Source organism: Stylophora pistillata, chromosome 3 (assembly GCF_964205215.1).
Source record: "Stylophora pistillata chromosome 3, jaStyPist1.2, whole genome shotgun sequence".
Classification (NCBI taxonomy): domain Eukaryota; kingdom Metazoa; phylum Cnidaria; class Anthozoa; order Scleractinia; family Pocilloporidae; genus Stylophora; species Stylophora pistillata.
Genome location: NC_142521.1, coordinates 28,625,096 through 28,647,595, shown reverse-complemented (window position 1 = coordinate 28,647,595; position 22,500 = coordinate 28,625,096). Strand labels below are relative to the sequence as shown.

At 38.7% G+C, this 22,500-nt stretch overlaps 3 protein-coding genes across 6 annotated transcripts in view; 2 read left to right on the top strand and 1 right to left on the bottom strand.

Annotated features, from left to right (window-relative positions):
* LOC111323845 (TBC1 domain family member 9) overlaps positions 1–8,176 on the top strand; it is a 25,451-nt gene extending 17,275 nt beyond the window's left edge. The window contains exons 21-26 of the mRNA XM_088752094.1: positions 125–310; positions 2,124–2,240; positions 2,498–2,603; positions 3,440–3,612; positions 3,844–4,230; positions 5,793–8,176. Coding sequence (XP_088608220.1) covers positions 125–310; positions 2,124–2,240; positions 2,498–2,603; positions 3,440–3,612; positions 3,844–4,230; positions 5,793–6,749 — 1,926 coding nt within the window. The 3' untranslated portion in view covers positions 6,750–8,176. The remainder of the gene's footprint in view (positions 1–124; positions 311–2,123; positions 2,241–2,497; positions 2,604–3,439; positions 3,613–3,843; positions 4,231–5,792) is intronic.
* A 653-nt stretch (positions 8,177–8,829) lies between these two features.
* LOC111323844 (uncharacterized) lies at positions 8,830–13,293 on the bottom strand. The gene is made up of 4 exons (XM_022927285.2): positions 12,660–13,293; positions 11,303–11,499; positions 10,341–10,465; positions 8,830–9,163 (listed from the first exon to the last, which is right to left on the bottom strand). The coding sequence occupies exons 1-4, from the start codon at positions 13,291–13,293 to the stop codon at positions 8,968–8,970; spliced, it is 1,152 nt and encodes a 383-aa protein (XP_022783020.1). The 3' UTR covers positions 8,830–8,967.
* A 47-nt stretch (positions 13,294–13,340) lies between these two features.
* LOC111323843 (zinc finger CCHC domain-containing protein 7) overlaps positions 13,341–22,500 on the top strand; it is a 10,807-nt gene continuing 1,647 nt past the window's right edge. Inside the window, exons 1-13 of one of the 4 annotated variants that reach the window (XM_088752095.1) lie at positions 13,341–13,397; positions 14,166–14,247; positions 14,585–14,679; positions 15,287–15,511; positions 16,488–16,546; positions 17,101–17,149; positions 17,408–17,439; positions 17,793–17,912; positions 18,476–18,577; positions 20,020–20,091; positions 20,499–20,534; positions 20,962–21,057; positions 21,876–22,149. In XM_088752095.1, the coding sequence (XP_088608221.1) occupies positions 14,168–14,247; positions 14,585–14,679; positions 15,287–15,511; positions 16,488–16,546; positions 17,101–17,149; positions 17,408–17,439; positions 17,793–17,912; positions 18,476–18,577; positions 20,020–20,091; positions 20,499–20,534; positions 20,962–21,057; positions 21,876–22,149 (1,240 nt within the window). In that variant the 5' untranslated portion in view covers positions 13,341–13,397; positions 14,166–14,167. Of the gene's footprint in view, positions 13,398–13,540; positions 13,687–14,138; positions 14,248–14,584; positions 14,680–15,286; positions 15,512–16,487; positions 16,547–17,100; positions 17,150–17,407; positions 17,440–17,792; positions 17,913–18,475; positions 18,578–20,019; positions 20,092–20,498; positions 20,535–20,961; positions 21,058–21,875; positions 22,150–22,500 lie in introns of those variants that run through there. The other 3 variants (XM_088752096.1, XM_022927282.2, XM_022927283.2) reach the window with 3 other exon arrangements.

Genomic DNA, 22,500 nt, shown 5'->3' with positions numbered 1-22,500 from the left:
GGTAGTGATCCTAAACTCGGTTCTTTTTGTCTTTTTTTATCGTGTTGATTAACAAGAAGAAGTCAGGAGCTTACTTACATTGCAACCTCTCCTTCTTATCATTAAAAAAACAATCTCTTTCTAGGTTTTGTTTCAGGTTTCCTTGGCTACACTTGACGCAAACAGAAACAAGCTTTTAGCTGTGCAAGACGATGGTGAGGCAATGACCGTATTAGGGAATTACCTGGAGCACGTGACCAACAGAGACGCGGCCACGATGACCAATGGCCAAGGAGCTTACAACAGAAACAATGGATCGCCTTCCTCGGGGGTAAATGTATTATCTTTGGAGAGGGGTGACGGAATGGTGTGAATTCGAGATTTCTGCAGTAATTACTTAAAACTTCTCAAATGACCAACACACGACAAAGCTGCAAATAACTAAGGGGCAGTCGCCGGTCACGTTGTCTGGTCAAACATGCTTTTGCTCGGACACTACCCGTTTTTGTCCGGTCAAATTTTAACAGTCGGAACTCTTGCGATAGTGAACCCAGATTGCACAGTAATCCTTTTACAACTCAAAAACAACTGAATCCAAGTCGGTCTGGCAATAAAAATTACAAGTTAATAATTTTTTTCGGTTTTCAGTACAACTCAGAGCCCTTTTTTTAAAGTTACAGTTGTGAAGTTTTGTTAGAGTAAAAGAGTGGTCGGATTCTCCAGGTTTTGGGCCTTTTGCTCGCTTTTTGCACTTTGCAACAAATGCTACTTGGAGTATTCTCGATGCAGCAAGGTTATTCTTCGTGAGGGTGCTTTCCGATCGTTCAATCAATCAAACAATCAATCACTTTATTTAAGAGTAAATTATGGTATTTAGCCAAAGGTAAAACCCTCTACTAACTGGGAACTCTTAAATGAAGTAAATAAAATAACGGAAGACACGATGATTTGCGGTCGCGACAGGACTTGATGACATCGTGGAAATTCGCAACTGCCGGGAATTTCTCGACCACTAATTTGTCTACTTTTATATTGTTTTTTTTTTCTTTCGGAAACATGACTGTTGTCCCTTGTGATTATCAAACGGTTAAAAATTAAAATTTCTTTGAACGAGTCGGTAAAGGACCGGACAATATGTCCGGCAATCCAAGGATTTGTCCTGTCAGTACCCAATTTTGACCGGACATTGTCCGTTGACCGGCCGTTATTTGCAGCCCTGCACGAAGAAGCCAGTCTGTACAGCACGGGGGGGGGGGGGGGGGGGGAGAACTTTTCTTGCATGAAAATGTTGCTAACAAAACAGTTTATTTCCAAAATGATAACTAGTTAATTGTCCATCACAAAAGTTTTTGTTGTCGCAGGCTTGCCGTTCTCTGCAACAGAGGTGTCAGTCATTATTGTCCATTATCACGCACGCGCAAGGTCGTTTATCGGAGTAGCTTATAATAATAATAATAATAATACTAATGATAATAATAACTTTATTATATACAGAATTAAAAAAGTTGACGCTTATTTACATTGAAGCTGTGTAGCTTTGTCATAAGTATTCGACTTCAGACCGTAGAAGCGCAGAAGCTTCCCAAAGGGATAAGAAATTGTAATTAGTTTATGAGAGCCTTTGGATATTGTTGCTGGTTTGATATTGGACAAACATTTTTGTCGCCCAATTTTGATGCAATTTTGAGGAATCAGAGTTAGCAGGTCAATTCCTGAAAGCTTTAGTCGAGTTGTCCAAAGTACGAGTAGTTCTAATCTAGAATCGAATGTCACTGTTACATGCTTTCTGTGGTCAATTTAGGATCAGTGTCAAGGCCGCGATACGCCTTGCTGTGATATGTCCCGGGTACAAGTTAGTGCTAGAATTTGTGTCGTTTACACGGGAAGGGAGAAGGGGATGATTTCTCTGAATTTTTTTCTGTGACGGAATTTCGTGCCCGTAGCAAATTTTAGGAGGCTTGAATTTGTGCGATGCTTGAAGTTACAAAAGCAAGTCGCTTCAAATTGTCCCCTCCTGTATCGTGTCCGCATCTGTGGGTTTGAGGTCTTGAGTTGGACGTAAATTTGAATTTTCCCCAAAATGAACCATTTCTTACAATTGTAAAAAGAAGTCAAGTAATATTTGACTGTTTTTGTACTTTTAGTACCACAGCACAGTAGATGTAGCCAACCTTATTTTGGAATCATATCAGAAGTTTGGTTTCATCACAGCAGAGACCATCGACTCCATGAGAAATGCGCAGAGACTTAAAGTTGTTCAGGTATGGAGACGCGCCATGGCAGTTTTTTTGTTTATATCGAAAAAGCGGGACATTGGAAACTGAAAAATATCTGTCTTATTTGATTTGTACAAATGTGATTTTAATTATCGCGATTGTTGTTAGTGATTTAAGGAAAATACGTCTAGTCGGAGGCGTTAAGAAATGGGCGCTTTGCGTAAAGTTTCGTGAAGTATGCATGAAATTGAAAATAAATTTACTTTAGGTTGAATTTTGTATTTCTTTTTGGTATTGATAAGGGCCTTGAGGACAGTATGAGAAGAACTGCCGTTAGATCCATAGGAGTGGAAGCCTGTCTGTTTGAGCAAAAGGAACTGGAACAGTTATATGCTGTTTTCAAGGCAAGTCTGGACCAATCGCCATGAATGGTTAACAATAATAAATTTGCTATTGAGTCAAAAAATTTGTTCAAAATGTATTGTTAGTGGTAGGGCAAGAAATTAACCCTTCCAATTCATATCCGTGCCTGCTCTTTCTTCCAGCCGAGGTCAGCGATCTCGTTGACCTCGTTTACAAGGTAGTCTATATTTTAAGTGGTCTATCCCTCGCTAAGATTAGCAGTGTCAAAGTGTTCAGTGACGATGTAAATGGTGATTTTTAATCTTAAGTTAGATAATCAAACTACTTGTCACTTGTGAGAAACAGAGACAGAAGACCTTGGAACCTCTTTGCAGGGGGCACTCTGGGAACCAAGGATAGTGTCCCCTGAATAAAGGTGCTCTGAAGGGAAGGTACCGTTGTACGAGTTCTTGATGTAAGAGAACCAATACGGGATACACTGAAATGGGAAAAGTACAGATCAAAAGCGGGAAATCTTAACGGCCGCACAAAACTGTCTCTTTGATTTGTTTACTTCTTTAAGCGGTTTCTTTTGGAGGTTTTTTTTGTGTTTTTACGTATCTCTCTCGCGCGCCTTATTCGATCGACATACCGTGGGATGCAGTTCGAAAACCTGTGATTAAAATGATAGTGGAGTAATGAACCCGACTTTGGACGGATCAACGTACATTGCACACAGCTCCTATCGCTTGTAGTATAAGTGAAATCTTTGGTTAAGGGTTATGTAAAATCGGTCCAATACAGTTTCACGAAGCTACAGAAAACTCAAGACTATGTAAGCTATATACAAATCTTCTTTAGTCATTCACCTCGTTTCTCGTGTGAATTTATTCTTCAGGCAGGACATATTCTGACACGTAACCATGGCAACCTAGAGATTAAGGATACTCCACCCCAGTTTCCGCTCATACAGAATCAGTGTATTGACTGCGAGAGATTCGCGCCTCTTTTTAAGTGCCTTACGAACTGGGGGACTGGGGAGATTGGTCCTACCTTGACTCAGAGGGCGTTCAAGGTCAGTGCTTTGAAATGATATCTAGGGATGCCGGGAAGCGCTTTAATTGCCGCTTATTGTTGTAGTATGAACGGTAAACTTTTTCGTCCGTTCTCGTGTGGGAAAATCATGTTCATTGTATAGTGGATGGGATCCAAAACTTCTCTTGTTATCCCATGTTATGGAATACGGCTTGCTTCGAAGTGATACCTCAATGTTGTCTTACTGATTGTTTTCTATTTCCATGCTTAGGTGATTGATCAAGATGAAGACGGACTGATTAGTTTCCGTGAGTTTGCGCAAGGCTTGGGTATCATCTGTAAGGGTCAACTCCAAGATCGTATGCAGTTCATGTACCGCATGCACGTCCCTCCTGCCCTGAGTGACGACGACACCGCGCAAGTCAGTGATGAAGAGTCAGTTGACAGCTGTGATGAGCTGACTGAAGGTGAAAGTGTCGAGGACATGAAGACGCAGTCATGTGATCAGCTACCGCCTCGTGATGAGTGCGTCTCGAGGGTTCGAACTAAAGAAGAGTCGCCCGTGAGTGTTTTGTTGAAAACAGCCGCACGAAGTCATAGAACGATGACGGATGAAAACAGTGATAAGAAAGTCAATGAAATTCCACGAATGAGTCAGGTAAATTGAAGTCTTTTAAGTCAATTGTTTTGGGTTATAGTTCAAACTTTAAGCCTCCTGTTTGTTATACACTTGATTACAAATACGTCGGCCCCTTGAAGACCGTAGCACGGGATGATGATACCCGACAGCTAATATTGGAGTATAATTACCCTCTGGGATACCAGATTTCCCCAACCCCCCCCCCCCCCCTCAAGGGGTTTCATTAATGTTTTCTGCAGGAGGGCAACTGGTTTTCACAGGCGGGCAAAACTCTTTGAACTGAAATTCTTTATAAGATAAACTTTCCTCCAGACCGTCAAATCAGGTGGGCAAAACCGTCTTCACAACCGGTCAATTTGCCCGGTGCCTGGCCCTTAATGAAACCCCTGCCCCTCCCTTCAACTATTTCGTCTGGCTTCTTTGATATTTCGCTGACACTCGTTTAAACCTTTGACCACAAAGATTGAATAGCATCTAATTTCTTCAGCTTACAATATCACCCCTGAATCACACATGAAGGTCATGAAAATAAAGGAAATGATCAGCGTAAGAATGACCAGCATCTAATTTCTCCTCACAATATCACCCCTGAATCACACATTAGGATCATGAGAATAAAGGAAATGATCAGCATAAGAGTGACCAGCATCTAATTTCTCCTCACAATATCACCCCTGAATCACTCATTAGGGTCATGAGAATAGAGGAAATGATCAGCGTAAGAGTGACCAGCATCTAATTTCTCCTTACAATATCACCCCTCAATCACACATTAGGGTCATGAGAATAAAGGAAATGATCAGCGTAAGAGTGACCAGCATCTAATTTCTCCTTACATTATCATCCCTCAATCACACATTAGGGTCATGAGAATAAAGGAAATGATCAGCGTAAGAGTGACCAGCATCTAATTTCTCCTTACATTATCATCCCTCAATCACACATAAGGGTCATGAGAATAAAGGAAATGATCAGCGTAAGAGTGACCAGCACCTAATTTCTCCTTACAATATCACCCCTGAATGACACATAAGGGTCATGAGAATACAGGAAATGATCAGCGTAAGAGTGACCAGCATCTAATTTCTCCTTACATTATCATCCCTCAATCACACATTAGGGTCATGAGAATTGAGGAAATGATCAGCGTAAGAGTGACCAGCATCTAATTTCTCCTTACAATATCACCCCTCAATCACACACAAAGGTCATGAGAATAATGGCAAGCTCTTGACTGTTACGCAGTTTCCCTTTGTCAGCATCTTAGGAAATATATGAAGATCAGTAGGGAGAATATGCATACTGATGTTGGGGTGTAAAGGGGTAGACCTGTGAATAAAGAGAGGCACTGTAAGAGTTTTGTACACAGCACAGCGGCCCAGTCAGATCTCGACCCAGTCCTCTCGACTCTCGGTCAAGCGGGTTACTGTTTAGCCTACTGCATCTTCCAGATAAAGTAAGGCTAGAAACAGTGCGCTAGAAATTTTCCTTTTCTTGCTTTGTTTGACTTAATTTTAGCCTCTAGTTTTCACGCGTCAACGGAAAGATTTATTCTCAACGTGTGATATCTCTTCTTTAAGGGAAATTTTATTTTGTTGTGGAAAACTATGTACTCGCTGTTCCGCGAGCTGCCAAATGAACAACAGATGTATCAAGCCATTGCTTCAGTCGGCAATATACTGCTTAAGCTGGGGGAATTTGGAGGAAAGTTGGACACTAGTGGAGACAAAACTACTGATCAGCGGTCAAAGAGCGATGATCTAGACAGGTTCATGGACCCACTTCACGTAGCAGACTTTGAAACATCGACATCGAACGCCGAAGATGCGTTAAACACACCTGGCGAAATAACTGTAACGTCAGAACTTGAATCGTCGACTTTAGTAAAGGAAGAACTGATTGATGCCGCCAGGAGTAGTGAATCTTCGCTCAGTAGTCCGGTGAGAAGCGCGGCAGGAGATGATTTTATTCTCGTGGGCAGCGACGAGGGGTTCAGCACACCTGAGGCAGTGACCTGCGAAGAGAATGACACTCAAGACACCTTAGACGAAGTGTATAACAAACTAAGTCATGGTGATCCCCTTTCCACGGGTGAAAACTCCAATCAAATAAGAAATTCTAATGAAAAGGACTTCAAAGGATTACTTGTTGTCACACAAGGCCAATACTCCTCCGAAAGTACTTTTGATGAACGTAAAGGCCTATCAAACGTTAGCTCTTCATCCGGGACTTCAATTGGAAACCAGTCACACCATAGACATGCATCCGGGACATTTGATATGGACGAATCAAGTGACAGACCGTTGTCAGGTGTGTTAGATACTGACCAATCAAACGAAAGGCTTTCGCCCGGTGCTGTCGACCTTGATTGGTCGATTTGTTTTGAACAATTTCTGGCTTCTATGTCCACCGAGCCGTATCTTGTCCATTATTTTGACGAGACTGTTGACGTCATTCAACGCCTTAAAAAAATGAAAACGGAGGGAATCGGGAGCTTCATAAACGCTTCTAGGACGAACTTGAATTCAGCAGAGTAGACGTCTTTATGGTTGGACTTGCGGTATGAATGCTTAAGTTTCCGTGTATTATTTTTTTTAAAAATATTTGTAAGTATCTAACAAATTGAAATGAGAAATTATTCAAGGTCAGTATCAAACACTGTAAGTATATTGGGAGAAATGTAGATCTTAACGTAAAGCTTAGATAATCACATTGAAGCTTGATCAACGGTTTCTTCATAGAAATTTGTATTTTGAAATTTGATTTATTGATCATTTCATCGTCGCCATTTTTCGATTCATGATTAAAAGCCAAGGTAAGTGGTTCTACGTTTACTAATAAGACCAGTCTGGCATCATTCATGAAGGCGGAACGAAGAAGGTACCTTTTGTCAATGTCAGTAGTTACAAGGTTATTTTTCTCAGTAGGAACAGTTGACCAGGCTTCATTGCGCATACTGCTCTGGGTTGAATTGCTTGAAGAGTGTCTGCCACTTTTGAGGAATTAAGCGTATATTTTGTGTAGTTAAAACGATGTTAAGGCATGACAAAGGACAGCTATTGGGTAGCAAAACACATCTTTTGTTTGTTCGTTTGTTTGTTTATTTTGTTCCTTCATCGATGGGGTTTTTGTGGCTAACCTCACAATGCGAGACATTCACACCATCTCGTTTCCAAATCAGTGTCGTTCGCCAAAAAGTTGTTCAGGTGCACGCTTTTTGATTGGTTGCCTCACAACCAAGTTATCACATGGGCCAATCAGATATAAGAAAAATATCACAAGAAGCCATTGAAATCTCAAAGTAAAATGAACCGAAGCGCGGGAAAACCCGAGTGACCACATCGCGATTGGTTTTGGTTTTACGTATGATTGGTTTAGAGAGTGGCGCGAGTTTACCAATCACAGCGCGTACTGGTGCAGAACCAACGCACCCTGAATTTCTTGATAAAATTGGTCTTGGAGTTCCATTATTTGAAGGGGCAATTTTATTAGGACTTTTTTCATAACAGTGCAAAACTTCAACCCTGGGTAACCGACACTACCGACAAAAAGAGACTTAAAAAATACCAACAACCAATGCATAAACAGATAATTTATGTTTTTTTCCTTCATTAAATTCTACCATTCCATAAACTATGTAATGTCTGTTTTCTTTGTTGTTCTCTCCTTTGTAAACTGAGTCACATTCGCCTAAAGGATGAAAGTCTTTCCACTGTGAGTCATTGCGAGCAAATACGCTCTGATTTAAAACATCTATTATGTTTTTAAATGTACTAACTTAAAATTGCTTTGATAGGGGTGCAAGGGAAAAGGCAGTATTAGGAAAAACGAATTTAAGCGAGTAATCGAGGAAAGGGGTAAATCAGATGCGAAGACTTATTAAATTATCATTAATTTGAGATTTATGATTGTTTTGAATTAAACTTATTTATGGGATTGAAAATTAAAGAACGTGCTTGTGAAATTTGTTATTAATCTCGATGTATAATTATGTGCAATGTGATGTTGTCTAACACATCAGAATTGTAGTGGCAGATATGGCTACCAAGTTTCCTTAACGTTAGAAACACCTAAAGGTCCCACACTAGTTACCAGACCTTTATAGTTGGCATTTAAAGCATTGTGTTAAATTCAGGGTTTGAGAACAGTGATTGAAGAGGGGAACGGTTCGAAAAAGACCCTATCGTTTCTCCTCTCGTGCATCCACACCGATAAATTTCTTTCTCTCCACGATGTTCTTTTGCCAAACGTTTCTACGATCAGTCCCTCTCTTTTTGGCCAAGTCCGTCGCGCGAGTCAAAAAACCAAATTGCAAAAAAAATATCACTGTTGGCGCGCTGTGCGCAACTATGGAAGTGATACGCACGCGTGAACATCTACTTCTTTCATTTCTGTTTCGCTTTTTTTTCTTTTTTTTTTTTTGACGAGCGCGACGAAAAGGAGGAAGTGCTCGCAGTCTAACTGTTAGTAGAGGTAGGAGTTGCGTTTTCGGTAGGCAATCTACCTGGATTAATGTTGAAATTACAAACTTATCTGGTCTAATGCTGACAGCACCAAACCATTCAAATACGCAATCACGTAAATAGAAAAAGTAACCTTCGAGGAACTTTAGACGACTTTCCGCAAACTATTATTTATTTTTAGTAAACTTTGTGACCTTACATGACTTTAAATCACTTCAAATGGCTGTTCACATATTCAAAAATTCAGCCCACTTCTCGCATATTTCTCTCAGATAGAAATTCACGCACAAAGTTAATCCTGGTCTCTTTGTTTCAATTTCATTTTCAAGTCTTCAATATCTTTCCTTTGAACTTCTTTCAGTCGTTGCTGTTGTTCTTTTGCTTTCTTTTTATTGATCTCATTTTCAACCGCAAAAATCCACTTGTTTTGTTCTTTAGTAACGTATCTATCTTTAAGAATCGTCAAAAATACCCCTCCACTCGTGCGCCTGTGGAAAAAAAAATGCCTTTTTACCAAAAATTGGCAGTGATGTCGCATGAGACATGTCACGATCTTGGTCACACACTGAAAGAATAGTTTTATTTGACGTCGATACTGTAGTAAAAATAAAATCGACAGTGGTTTAGCGTGGTCTGTACTCGTATCAACACATTGGTGGACTCACTTGACTGCTCCTCGTGAGTCCACAATATTTTGACCCCTGTGATGACAAATGTTGTTGTAGATAAGACTAAAAACCACGCTAAACCATTGTCGATTTGTTCAATTGATTTTTAGATCAAAAAGAAATTAAAATGTTAGAGTTTTTGAGTTACCAGATTTTTCTTGCAAACTCTCAACACAAGACTTTTAATAGCTTTAACCTATCACACCCATGATCTCCTACCAAATTCTCCTTACTGTCTGCCATACAATTGTTAAGATGTTAGAATGGAGAATTCAGTATTGGAGAAACAAATAATCTCCTGATTGATATTTTTCTTTATTCACATCACTTATCTACTTGATATTGTTTCCATGTTGTAAGAAAGATTCTGTCTACAGTAGTCACGCAATTAAGGGTTGAAGAAGCCAACTACATGCGTGATGATCAAACCATTGTTCATTTCAATTGAAGACAAAATAAAATCAAAGAATGATGCACGGAGGTTGACCTTTTTTAGAAATACCTTATGGCAAGAGTACTGAGGGATTTGCCTGAAGGAACTTAAGAAGATAAACAGTGCGACCTTCATCCAAGGAACAATGTCCCTTTATGTGAAAGCATCCCTATAATGTCCCTGCACAGCAGAAAGTCCCTACAATATACCTTTATGGGAAAATGCCCCCACAAAGTCCCATGTGGTGTCCCTCTAATGTCCCTTCCTGGGAAAATTTCACTTTTATGTCCCTTCCAAGAAAAGTGTCCCTAAAATGTCCCTTCCTGGGAAAGTTTTTCTACAATGTACCTTCCTAAGAAAGTTTCCAAACAATGTCGCTTCAAAGGAAAAGATAAATAGCAGGAAATATTACATTTAATTGACTTTCTCCAGAGAATGACATAAAAGGGAAAAAGGCTGAGTTACACAAAGGAGTTTGGTTCAAGATGAAATCACGGCTTCAAAGGAGACAGACAGGGATTTGTAGCTACTGCACACGATACAATTACCAAGGAAATACTGTACCTTCGCTGATTGTCCTTTGTCCACATTCCTCCATGCATTTGAACCTCTTTTGTGTCTCTGAACAACTTGAGTGCTTTTTCACAACCAATGCATTTGACAACTCGCTGAATGAGATTTGTTTTTGCCTGTTGTAAAAATGCATAAGACAAAACACACAGAACCAGATTTACATCTAGTTCATCAGAATAACCTGTGAGCAAGCTCTGCAAGATCACAAAGGCTTTCTAGCAGGCTTAACAGAATGTCATTCAGAGAACACTTAACACAGGGACTATACAAGTTTTTCTTCAATAAAGGTGTCACTTTAATGGGGATTCATGTGATGGGTTTAAGGTTTTAGAGGAAACTTTTTCAGATGGAAAAAAGTTTGTTGTCTATGTCGAGGACTGGATGCAAGTTTCATTTGGTGTGTACTTAATAAAGTGAATCCTAGAGGGTTTCATATACCTTCAAATTTGTCAACATTATGTTCATTTCTACTGATTTTTATATATAGATGGTCAGTCATATCTTAATTTAATTTGTCATCAGATGATCAGTCATAATTATCTTAAATCTGTATACATGTTGCTTGAATGAAGGCACTAGTGTACTAGAAGAGAGGTATTGTTGTGAAAACTAAGCTTTAACCAGCCTGGAAAGAGGCTCATTTAAGAAAAACACACACACACACACACACACACACACACACAAAAGAGATCCATATTAATTTTACTCATAAAAAAGTTGCTCTCTGATCAAAAATCTGAGTTATAGCATAAGCTTTTGCAACTTACTCAAAAGCCTGTTCTCAAAAGCTCTAGACTGACATGAAAATATGTTTTAATGACTTTTTTTAATCAAAGAACACTTCACTAATACTTAATTCACTAGCTTTTTTAACCAATCTGAACCACTCTAAAACACAAAAGTATTCACTCTCACAGTGCTATCTGAATCATTTATACTGTCTTACTACTTACTTCATTTAGTTTCGATGCTATTTCTTTTGCTACAACTTCCTCAGAATCTTCTGAAGTGACTTTTAAGGGTTTGAACAGATTCCCTAACTCTGGCTCCTCTTGGTGATGCCTTCTTTGATGTTGTCCTCTACCATAATGGTTACCAACAGGTCTCTTCCGTTTCTTTTTACCTCCTCTCGTCTTATTTCGCCCACCATCTACAAAAATTTACCAATACATGCCGTCAATCAGGTGTAACATGATGGCCTGAAAAATATGAAGGAACAGCTGTCCTCCACCAACCTTTAAAGAAATTTATTTTTCACTTGACAATATCTTCACACAGGTGTGCTGTGTGAAAGGTAACCGGTCATTTTGCCAATGATTGTGTCAGTTTGCCGATGAACAGTTTGTCAACATACAAGGTCAACTCGCCAAGGTCTGTCAGTTTGCAAATGCTTATGTGTCAGTTTGCCAATGAACAGTTTGTCAACATACGAGGTCAACTCACCAACGTCTGTCAGTTTGCAAATGCTCATGTGTCAGTTTGCCGATGAACAGTTTGTCAACATAAGAGGTCGTCAGTCAGTTTGCAAATGATTATGTGTCAGTTTGCCGATGAACAGTTTGTCAACATACGAGGTCAACTCGCCAACATCTGTCAGTTTGCAAATGCTTACGTGTCAGTTTGCCGATGAACAGTTTGTCAACATACAAGGTCAACTCACCAACGTCTGTCAGTTTGCAAATGCTTATGTGTCAGTTTGCCGATGAACAGTTTGTCAACATACAAGGTCAACTCACCAAACTCTGTCAGTTTGCAAATGCTCATGTCTCAGTTTGCCGATGAACAGTTTGTCAACATACGAGGTCAACTCGCCAACGTCTGTCAGTTTGCAAATGCTTATGTGTCAGTTTGCCGATGAACAGTTTGTCAACATACAAGGTCAACTCACCAAACTCTGTCAGTTTGCAAATGCTTATGTGTCAGTTTGCCAACATCCAAAATAATTCCAATAAAATAATTCTAATTACAAATGACAAGAGGAATAGAATTTTACTTTTGATGTATTCACGGGTGTTTATAGGTTAGTGTGAAACTCTAAAAGTGTAAGAGTAACCAGCATCTACTGTCTCCTTAGAGCAATATTGCTGAATCATTCATTCGGATTTGGAGAAAATAGGGAATAATTGCCAACTTAAGAAACTCGATTGTTTAACTAATTTTCCTGTACCACAGGAAATGTCAGGGTGTAAAGGGTTAACAACCGCTACAGTTTCTTTACAGGTGTTTCAAATTTCCCTTTGATTTTGTTTGCAGCACGAATGTGTAACCATATTTGTGATTAAGTATGCTTCACAGGTCTGTATTATTCACCTTTTCCATCCCTTTTCCTCTCCACTGAATGCTCTTGGGTTTCCACTTCCATTCTGGCCCGTTTATGTCTCTTCCAGCTCTGATCGTCCATTGAATTATCAGATTCCATTGAAAGCATTTCTCTCTCTGCTTCATCGATACTAGCAACCGTACCTTTTGTTAATTCTTGTGCTTTACTTCCCATTTTACTCCCCTCTCCTTCAGTAGAATCAGGAGGTAAAAACTTAAAAATAGTTTTTGCAATTGTTCCCTCATCACCTAACGTGAAATTCGACTTTGTAACTGGTTTCTCGTCAAGGTCCTCATCAAAATCCATTTTCTCTTCGCCTTCGTCGTCACTTGAACTTAACACTTCACCTTCTTCTGACGTTCCCACAATGGGCATACCTCCGGTGTGGTTTTCATTTGTAACGCTATGTTTCTTGATAGTTTCATTCTGGTGATGGCAAGCGTCATTAGCAAACATGTTGTCTTTATATTCTCCTTGTTTTGAGTCTTTTGGGCCTTTTTCCTCAGAGTTATTCAAATTTCGCTCATTATACTCAAACAGCTCATCGTCGAACTCATTGAAGGCAACCTCTAAATCTATTTCTTCTTCAAAACGTTTTAGGTCGCTTCTTGGATCACCCGCCATGTTGTATGTTGTGCGGGCTCAAAAGATTTCCCTTGGGTAGTTTTTTCTTCATATAATACAAGTTACACGAAAGGTGCACAACGAGTTTTGTTTCATTTGGAACTGTAAGTGTTCTATAAATAATAGACAAATAAAAAACTAACCAAAGTCGAAGAAAGAAAATCTTTCTTCAAATCTTTCTTCAAGTGAAAATAAGTTTTACGGAGGAGTGATACCACGGAACAAGCCATGATAGAATACATGAAATATTCACTTCAGTGTGTAAACGCCTGGAACATTTTGAACTGGAACACGTTGCGACATAACACGAGGAGAAAACGAGACAACTCTTTTTATCGTGACAAGGGTTTTTATTGATTTTCTATTTGTTATTGTGGCATAAATCTGTGGAAGGTTAGTACATTTCAAAGAATTTCTAAATTATTTTGATAGTCGGTCATTTCCTAATTCTCGTAAAGTTAAAAATTGTTACGGAAGTGAGTATAGGGGTCGATAAAGACTTCTCGTCCAATGCTGTCTGTGCAGCTATTAAATTTAACTTTCCGACCAAGTTTGAAAATGTGGTTCCATGTTTTTGCGTTACGAGTATTCTCATGATTTATAAGCTTCTTTCGTTGTTTGCCAACATCCTGCGTGCCGTTATCACGTTTCAGAGCTCCAATTAAGGAACGCTTAAAATGTACCAACATTAATATCAGTGCCATTGAGAATATACTTGGAATAAAAAATGGACTGCAGGAACCTATACATACCTTAGTAAAACTGTTTGCATGTGAGCACCCCCTCTCACCCGTCCCCCATCCCTTGGTCTTAACCTTATTCTTGATGCGTTAACATTCCATTAGGGTCCCTATAACACATTTTGTCTTAAGGTATGAGCAGTGATGACGAGTTTGACAGTGACGCTTACCAAGCATATGAGGATCAGCTGTACAGAGAGCATTCTTCCTCTGGGTTAGTGTTGTTTTTTTTCCCTTTAACTCCCATGAGTGATGAAGACAGAATTTTTCCTCACAATATCAATACATTATTAAGCAGAAAAAAAATATCACTCAGGGGCTTAGTAACTGATCAAAAACTAAATTCTCCAAACCAAAATTTTGAGTTGTATGACTGACAATAAGGAGAATTACTTATGAGATCTGGGAGTTGAAAGATGAAGATTACTTGCTAAGTGGTATTGACTGTTGTAAAAGGAAACAAGTAATTTCAAGAAGTCTGATATTTTGGCAAAATCTAGTCTAATTGAGTGTAAATGAATTGAACTTAATTTTTGGTTATACTTCTTTAGAAGTGAAAATGATGTAGACAGTGAAATAGAGGAGACACTTTATTGCCATGTGCATTATGCTTCTTCTCTGCCGGTATCAGAGAAGTCTGCTCCAGGTATGAACTTCTTAAATTGATATCTGTTTAACAAATAGATTCCATGTTGTCATGTATCTGTTTAGTGAGAGATCACAGATACATCAAAATATGATAAGAACAAAAAAGTTGGTTCAGCTTGTCAATAAATTACCCTAACCATAGGTAGTATAATATTAATCTTTTATTATCCAACAAATATTTTTGCTCATGTGCAATTGGTCAAAATGTGTCACATGACCTAATGTCTACAAATTGATATTTGAAGGATAATAAACAATAGCTTTCATTTGGTGTGAAAATATGCATGGATATTTTTCCTTGGAAATTATCTGTCAGTTCCTTGAAGCTCATAGTTTTCCTTGAGCTTTGCTCTGGGAAAACTGTTCACATCTCAGAACAGAATATATTTGAGGATAAAAATTTGTGGATATTTTTGCACCAAATGGAGGCTATTGTTTATATGACTGTTTATCTTTTGCAATGTATCACCTGTGCCTCAGTGGATGGAAAGTGCAGACTCTATGCACTCTGATGGCATTGAACTATTATTATAGATGCAGTTTATTTCATCTTTTCTTGTCTGAATTGTTTAAACTTTGTTGAACTTTGGCATTGGACGTTTCAGATAAGGTAGCACAAAAGAGGAAAGATGGAGCAGTTACAGGACTAGATAATGAAAAAGATGGGTATCAGTCAAATAACTTAGTGATTGAAATCTCCAGTGATGATGAAGAGAACTGCAATGATGATGATGATGGAAATGATAACAAGAACATCACTTCCAAAGATGTTTTGGACAGTAGTAATGCATGTGATAATTTAAAGCTTAAATCTTCATTTAACTATCCAGGTATGTGTAAAAAAAAAATCTTTCAATCATTTTATGATTTAAGATGATGATTGGCTGTCCTCATATGTGCCACAGGCTATACAGGTATTTTTGTTGCTGCAAACATCAGCGCTTTCAAACAGTTTTCTCTGAGGCAACTGTTTAAACACTAATTTTCAAAAAACATTAATTTTTCATATCCAGAACTTAAGGTAACTTTACTGAATGAGTTTTCAAGAGTGGCAGTAATGATAAAGTTCCTAAAAATAATGAATGAGATGTGGGGCCTAGAAGGAGACAGTGTGACTGAGTGACCAGGGCACTAGTCTTGTAATCTGATGGTCCTAGGTCCAGGCCCTCCACCCTGCTAATCACTGGATTTGTTTTCAGTTTCCCTGGGTTCAACTCCTTGGCTCTCTTTAAATAAAGCCAACTGGTCTGTCTCCAGCCAGATGGAGTTCTTATACACTGTGTTTGTGTTTACCCATGTTTATTTCCAATTTTCTCAATTAAGTATTTCTAAATTTTTTTTCAATGCATTGATACTTGTAAAATGCATCCTAAGAAATGTAATTATTGTTAAATGAATGAAAGCATTTTAGATTTTTGGCATTACATGTCCGAAAAAATACCATAATAAAATCCATTCCGTATGGTTCTCTTCACAGTAAGGCTGTGCTGAAAGGAAAATAGCAGGGTGCCCAAAGGTTTTCTTATTTAGTAAATTTATGGTGCCCTGTTCCAACAAGGCTTTTTAAAAATGAAGTTAAACAAGTCTCCCAAACACAAGACTTGGTCACCTGAGGCATCCGGGCTCTGCTAGACCACAGCCCTGCTTCACAGGATCCCACTTCTCTTTGGTTCTGTTTTTCTTTTTGAGTCTTTGTATGTCACCAGCCTCTGATGTATGAGTTCCTTTTCTGAAAGTGGTTCTTGTCTTGAACTAATCTGTGTGAAGTTTTGTTACTCAACCAAATTGACATCCTTTGATTTGTAGAAATTGTCAATCTATTTCCTGATGAAAATGTTCTAACTTCAAAAGACAAAGTGAGCAAGGTATTTTATCCACTGTGAATTCTACTTTATCCTGTCAAATACAACCATCTTGATCACTTAACTATATATATGTACTCCCCTTTCTGTTGCTCTGTAATCTTTACTGATCCTATTGTCACCCCTACAGTATACAGTATGTGCTTTGTATAAACATATGTGGATGCATGGCATATATTCAGTTGTACATGGACTTCAGTATTGTGCAAAAGTAATGCAAACAAACTGCACAAATTTCATCCTTTGTTCTCACAAAGATTCCTCAAAAGTGCTAGATAAATGAAAGGTAGTGCAAAGACTTGTGCCTTCTATTGGTATTATTTCCCTTGACCCAAGATTGCTATTTCTGTGAATTTTCTTCACTAAATGAAAGTGTGTTGTGAAAAGCATCTTTATGCTGGCCTGTGCATGGAAGGTTGCCTAGGAAAGTCAAAAGAATTCTCAACACATTGCACTGGATATATACCGTTATTTAATGATCATGGAAGGTTTCAGATGCTCCTGTGTGTTCATTGTTTTGTTTTATTAGATTCCCCACGTTTGATTTGTTTCTTTAGCAGAACTCACCACTTGGGAAAAATAAAGGAGAACCAAGGGAGATAACAGGTAAAGCCCTAGAAATTATCATTGTTATATCACATACCCCCTACTGCAGCGGAGACTAGCTATTGCCCTAAGCTCTTTAATTGAAAAACATTGGGCTAAAATCACTATTCGAGGGCAGTATGCAATAGCACATGGCCCACCCATCAGTGTTGTACCTAAGGGTTCCCTTGTCATGCATGTTATCTATGCTATACATCTTTTGGTTTTAGTGTTGTAGGCTGCCATTATTCTGAACTGTAATTTTTGTTTTTCCCATAGAAAACTGGTCCGTGATTGAAAGGGACTTAGAGGTACATTGTTCTTTTTCTATCTTATCTTGCATATATATCCTTTAAATCAAATTCAATACATCTTGAAGTTATCGAACTTTGTGACAGAATATCCCACTTAAGTGGTTTTTTGATCCCTAATGGTGACTAGAATTCAATTTCTTCTTACAACATCACCCCCCAGAATCACACATTAAGGTCACAAGAATAAAGGACATGATCACCGATGAAAGAAGCTCTTGATTGTTACACAAGTTCCTCCTGCCAGCACCTTAGGAAAATGTATAGAGAACAGTTTGGAGAATATGCATACTGATGTTAAGGCCGTAAAGGGCTAAGTTATGTTTGCTGTAAAGGATTATATTTTCCCCCAGGACCCCAGTGTAAGCAAGAGACATTCAAGATATTACACACCAGGAAAAGGAGCACCACATAGGAGGTGTCACAACTGCAATGAAAAGGGTCACCTGTCACAGTTTTGTCCACTACCCAAGGTATAAATCTTGACTTGTTATTTATCATTCAAATTCCTGAGGATTTCATTTATTATGCTATTGATCCTGTTGGCATCAATCTGTCTAATGATTTTTTGATTGAACAAATTGAAACATGTGTCCAGAGCATTTTATTCCCACAACTGTTTGTTATGTGCAGCATCTCTTGCAACATATATTTTAATGGCTGGCAAATGGTACCTTAAAAAATCATGGTTCTCAATCTTGTTATGTGTTCTTTAGGTGAGACATTTCACTCTCACAGTGTTTCTCTTCAACTAGTAGCATGTACTGGAAAGCAAGTGTTGCTGATAAGAGATACAGCTGTGTCACGTTGTTAAATTTGTATTTCCAGTGCCTCTTTCCACCCACAAGTGTATGACTTGTTAGTGCCTGATAAAATGCTAGGGGGGGGGGGGAATCTTTTATGAACCAACATCCCAACCAGTCGCATAATGCAACTGAAACTGGGATAAGCTGTGGTTGTAGTGGATCACTAAGAGAAAAGTCTTACCTCCATTAACCCCAGACTTATTCTTTTCTTTCCCTGTTTGATTTTATAGAAAACCAGCGTGTGCTTCTTATGTGGAGGTTGTGGACATATAAAGAGATCCTGTCCAAATGAGCTCTGCTTTAACTGCCATGAACCCGGCCACAAGTCCAAGGTACTACCTGTGTATAAAAGATATGGGGATTTCAGGTGTAGCCAATACCAGAGGCAAATCTTAATCAAGTTGTCATGGACCAAACCTAGCTTGAAGGGGTCTTATTTTAAAGAAGATAATTTAGACACTGCACGGCTCAGTTGTATTTATATCATGTTTTTTAAGTATTGTTTCACGAGTGAAACGTAAGTTGCTTTTTGTAAGATTTTTCAAGAAAGTTGAAGTTAGAACTTACCGAGGAATTTTCAAAAATTTTTATAAACTGTTTGTCGCATCTATCGACTTCATTAAATTTGAGAATAAATTTGTAATAATAGGAAAACAAATGCTTAAAAGCATACTGTCAGTCTTTAGTTTTCTCGTCCTCATCCTTGCCACAAGGAAATGAAAGAAAAAATGTTTGAAAAAAACCGTTCTTCGTCTATTGGTGAACTTGCCCTCGTTAAGTTGATTGAAGACAAATGTTGGCGTGTTGCATTGCGTTAAGGCGAATTGACAGGGTGCTGTTGACTAATATCGGCAATCATAGTTACTCAGTTAAGAATACTTTTAGGAAACTGACGATTAAGGAAATAGTTTGGATATATCAACAACGTTGAAATGGTAAATTGGCCACCGTAACGATTACAAAAGCTGACGTTTCGAGCGTTAGCCCTTCGTCGGAGCGAATAGAGGAATTGTGGGTTGTGTGTGCTTTTAAAGGAAGAAAATGGAGCTACGTTATTGCTGGGAACGTGGCAACGAGAAAAACACGAATAAAAATTAGTGGAATGAAAAGCGTTCGTTGTTTTTCTCGTTGCCATGTTCCCACCAATAACGTAGCTCCATTTTCTGCCTTTAAAAGCACACACAACCCTCTATTCGCTCCGACGAAGGGCTAACGCTCGAAACGTCAGCTTTTGTAATCGTTACGGTGGCCAATTTACCATTTCAACTTTGTTGATATATCCAAATTATTTCGTTACCCCCACGGACGCAGCCTCAAACGGTTTCTTTAGAAACTATCAGCCTTTATTCATGACGATTAAGGAACTGAAATAAAAAAAGTCGTGTCACATATGAAGCTTGTAATAGTCTATCTAACGATGGAGTGTTCTGTAGCTTGTAATAGTCTATCTAACGATGGAGTGTTCTGTAGCTTGTAATAGTCTATCTAACGATGGCGTGTTCTGTAGCTTGTAATAGTCTATCTAACGATGGCGTGTTCTGTAGCTTGTAATAGTCTATCTAACGATGGAGTGTTCTATAGCTCAGTGGCACAGCATGGGAGGATTGAGGTTCGATTCACGGCTTCAAGGGGTCTCAGAATTTTTCTTCTTCCCACGCTAGCGAAAAGGATGAAAAAAAAAGTCTTTGTGTGAAATTATGCAGCACAGTTATAAAGAAGCCATAGTAAAAAATTGTGTCTGACGGTTGCACGTTACACTGTATTTGTCATTTAGAATTGCAGGAAGCCCAGACTACGGCCATTTGATCGCTGTAATCGATGTCATGTGCTAGGTCATTATGCAATGGTAAGTTCAATATACCAGTTCCGCTAATAAAGTCCTTTTACAATTGAGTGTTCGAAAGTAACCCGTGATCGCTTTGGTTTTGCTTTACTGCCCTGTGATTGGTTCAGAAAACTCGTGTCACTCTCTCAACCAATCAAATGCGAAACTAACTCCAATCACAACTTCGTCGCCCGCGTTTTCTCGCACTTTAGGCAGTTTGGTTGTCTTTACTTTGACTTCTCATTGGCTCCTGAAGGTATTTTCCTTTCTTGTGATTGGCTGTTGTAATTACTTTGGGTTTTGGTTTGGCTTCTTGAGGTTTTGATGATGATAGCTTTGATCGTGATAAAATTGATTAATACAAAATGTCTCTCAAGCAAAAGGTAGACTTTATTTTTATTTTATACTCGTTTGTTTGTTGTTAATAGGATTGTCCTGATCGCTGGAGACAGTACCATCTTACAGTAAGTAACAAAGTTTCTTATATGACCCATACGACCCCGCGCACGCATACATTGAAAAACGATAAACTGGGAATTCCCTTATGGGGGCCAAACGCGATGACGTGAGCAGGGCAGTAAAAAGCCACACGGCCCCGTGATCTGCGCGCTGAAAGAAGAAGGGGAGAAACGAAAGCCCGACAGTCATATGATGAAATGCATATTGTGACTTCGATCGGAACATTTTCTGTACCGGCCCTCTTACCTCATACATAATTATCCTTGTCACTCGCTCTCATGAAACGATGTTAATGCTAGACTTCTTTAGTTTTTGTGGTTGTTACAGTCAGGAGTCATTAGCCGAGTTGCTACGCCTTTCCCAACAACTTTTCTCGTTAAAAATGCAATTGTGTGTTATTGACTTTGACTGCGTGGTATGGTTCAATTCCAGATAAAAGTGGGTCCAATCATTCGTCCTGAAAGACCTTTATCACCTCCGAGGGCTGTATCTTGTTATAACTGTGGCGATCAGGGTCACTATGGACATGTGAGTATCTTATAGCCGTGAAAAAGTTACTAATGGAGCCCTAAAACTAAGGAAATTACTGTAATGAGGAAAAGAAAAAATTTTCATCGTTTTGAACATGTTGCTTTGTTACTCAATTGGTTGATAGCTATGTGCACGGGTTCCAACCATGCGATTTCTTTTTTTGCCTGTTATAATCTCATTATCACTTATCATCCATAAGTCAAATTAACAAATCGATTCCATGCTGGCGTGCATCTGTTCAGTAATAAATCACGGATGACATCAAAATGTAGTAAGAACAAATAGGTAGTACATGAGGCGCAGCCTCGTGTGTCACTGATTTATAGAATAAAAAGCAGAATTTGTTCATGGTGACGTCAGTTATACCTGTAGAATAAATGTTCGACTTGATCTGTTGATCCGTTTCATGTGTTTCAAATTGTTTAATCTGACTCGTATGATCTGGTTTGAAAGCTTTGTAGACTTAATGGAAACGTGACAAAAACCAAACGGAAACAACAAACTAGAGCACATGATATATACCATAATATGCAAACTAACCCAGTACTGCGCGGGTAGCAAAAACTAAATATAACGTATTGCAATCAATAATACCCCTGTCCTCCATTAGATGTTAATATAAGAACCAATCGAAATGCAAGTAGGATTTAACTTTTCATATTATTATTATCATCTTCGAATTATTTCATAATGAAGGAAAAGCACCCGTGAGTGGGACGCTAAAACTCCCGCTGTAGACTCGCGCAAGACTGCGTGCTTGTGACATGATCGGACTCTACCTTACATTTCTCTTTCTCTTTTGTGTCATCTTTCAGGAATGTCAGGAGGAAAATGCGACTAGAAGACAAGAACTTCCTTTGCCTTTTGTAGTTTGCTATGATGGCTGTTACACGTCTTCATCGCTCAATAAAATAAATTACGACGGAAACAAAGAGAGTAGTAAGTCACGGGAAAACATGCATCATCAAACCTTCTCTGATAGGTTCTGTGATCAACCTGGACAGCAAAACTTCGACATTGACAAAATTGCGTTCCAACCTCCTCCGGAAAAAGTGAGAAAGCTTGGCGAAAATCTTGATGGCAGAAAAGGTGGGTTTCGTTCTATGACGTAGCGGGGAGAGTAAGTACTAGTTAGTAGCGATATGTGGTTTTGTTGAGCCCGCAGTTTTTTTCTTTACGTTGCTTGGTAACTTGGCGTCTCCTGATGTTGTTCGAGTTTGGCGAAGAATTCGTCGCATCCCAGCCATGAAATTTCAGAGGTGAAAAAAAAAGTGCCAAACGTTTCAACAGATGTGTAAAATAGAATACATAGAAACAAGATTCGTTTGAAATTTTTGAATTAAAAGGATTAATACCTCATTTGTAATTATTTTTATTACCAGTGTCATTATCATTATTATTACTATTATTAAATGAATATTACCACGGATATGGATTCTA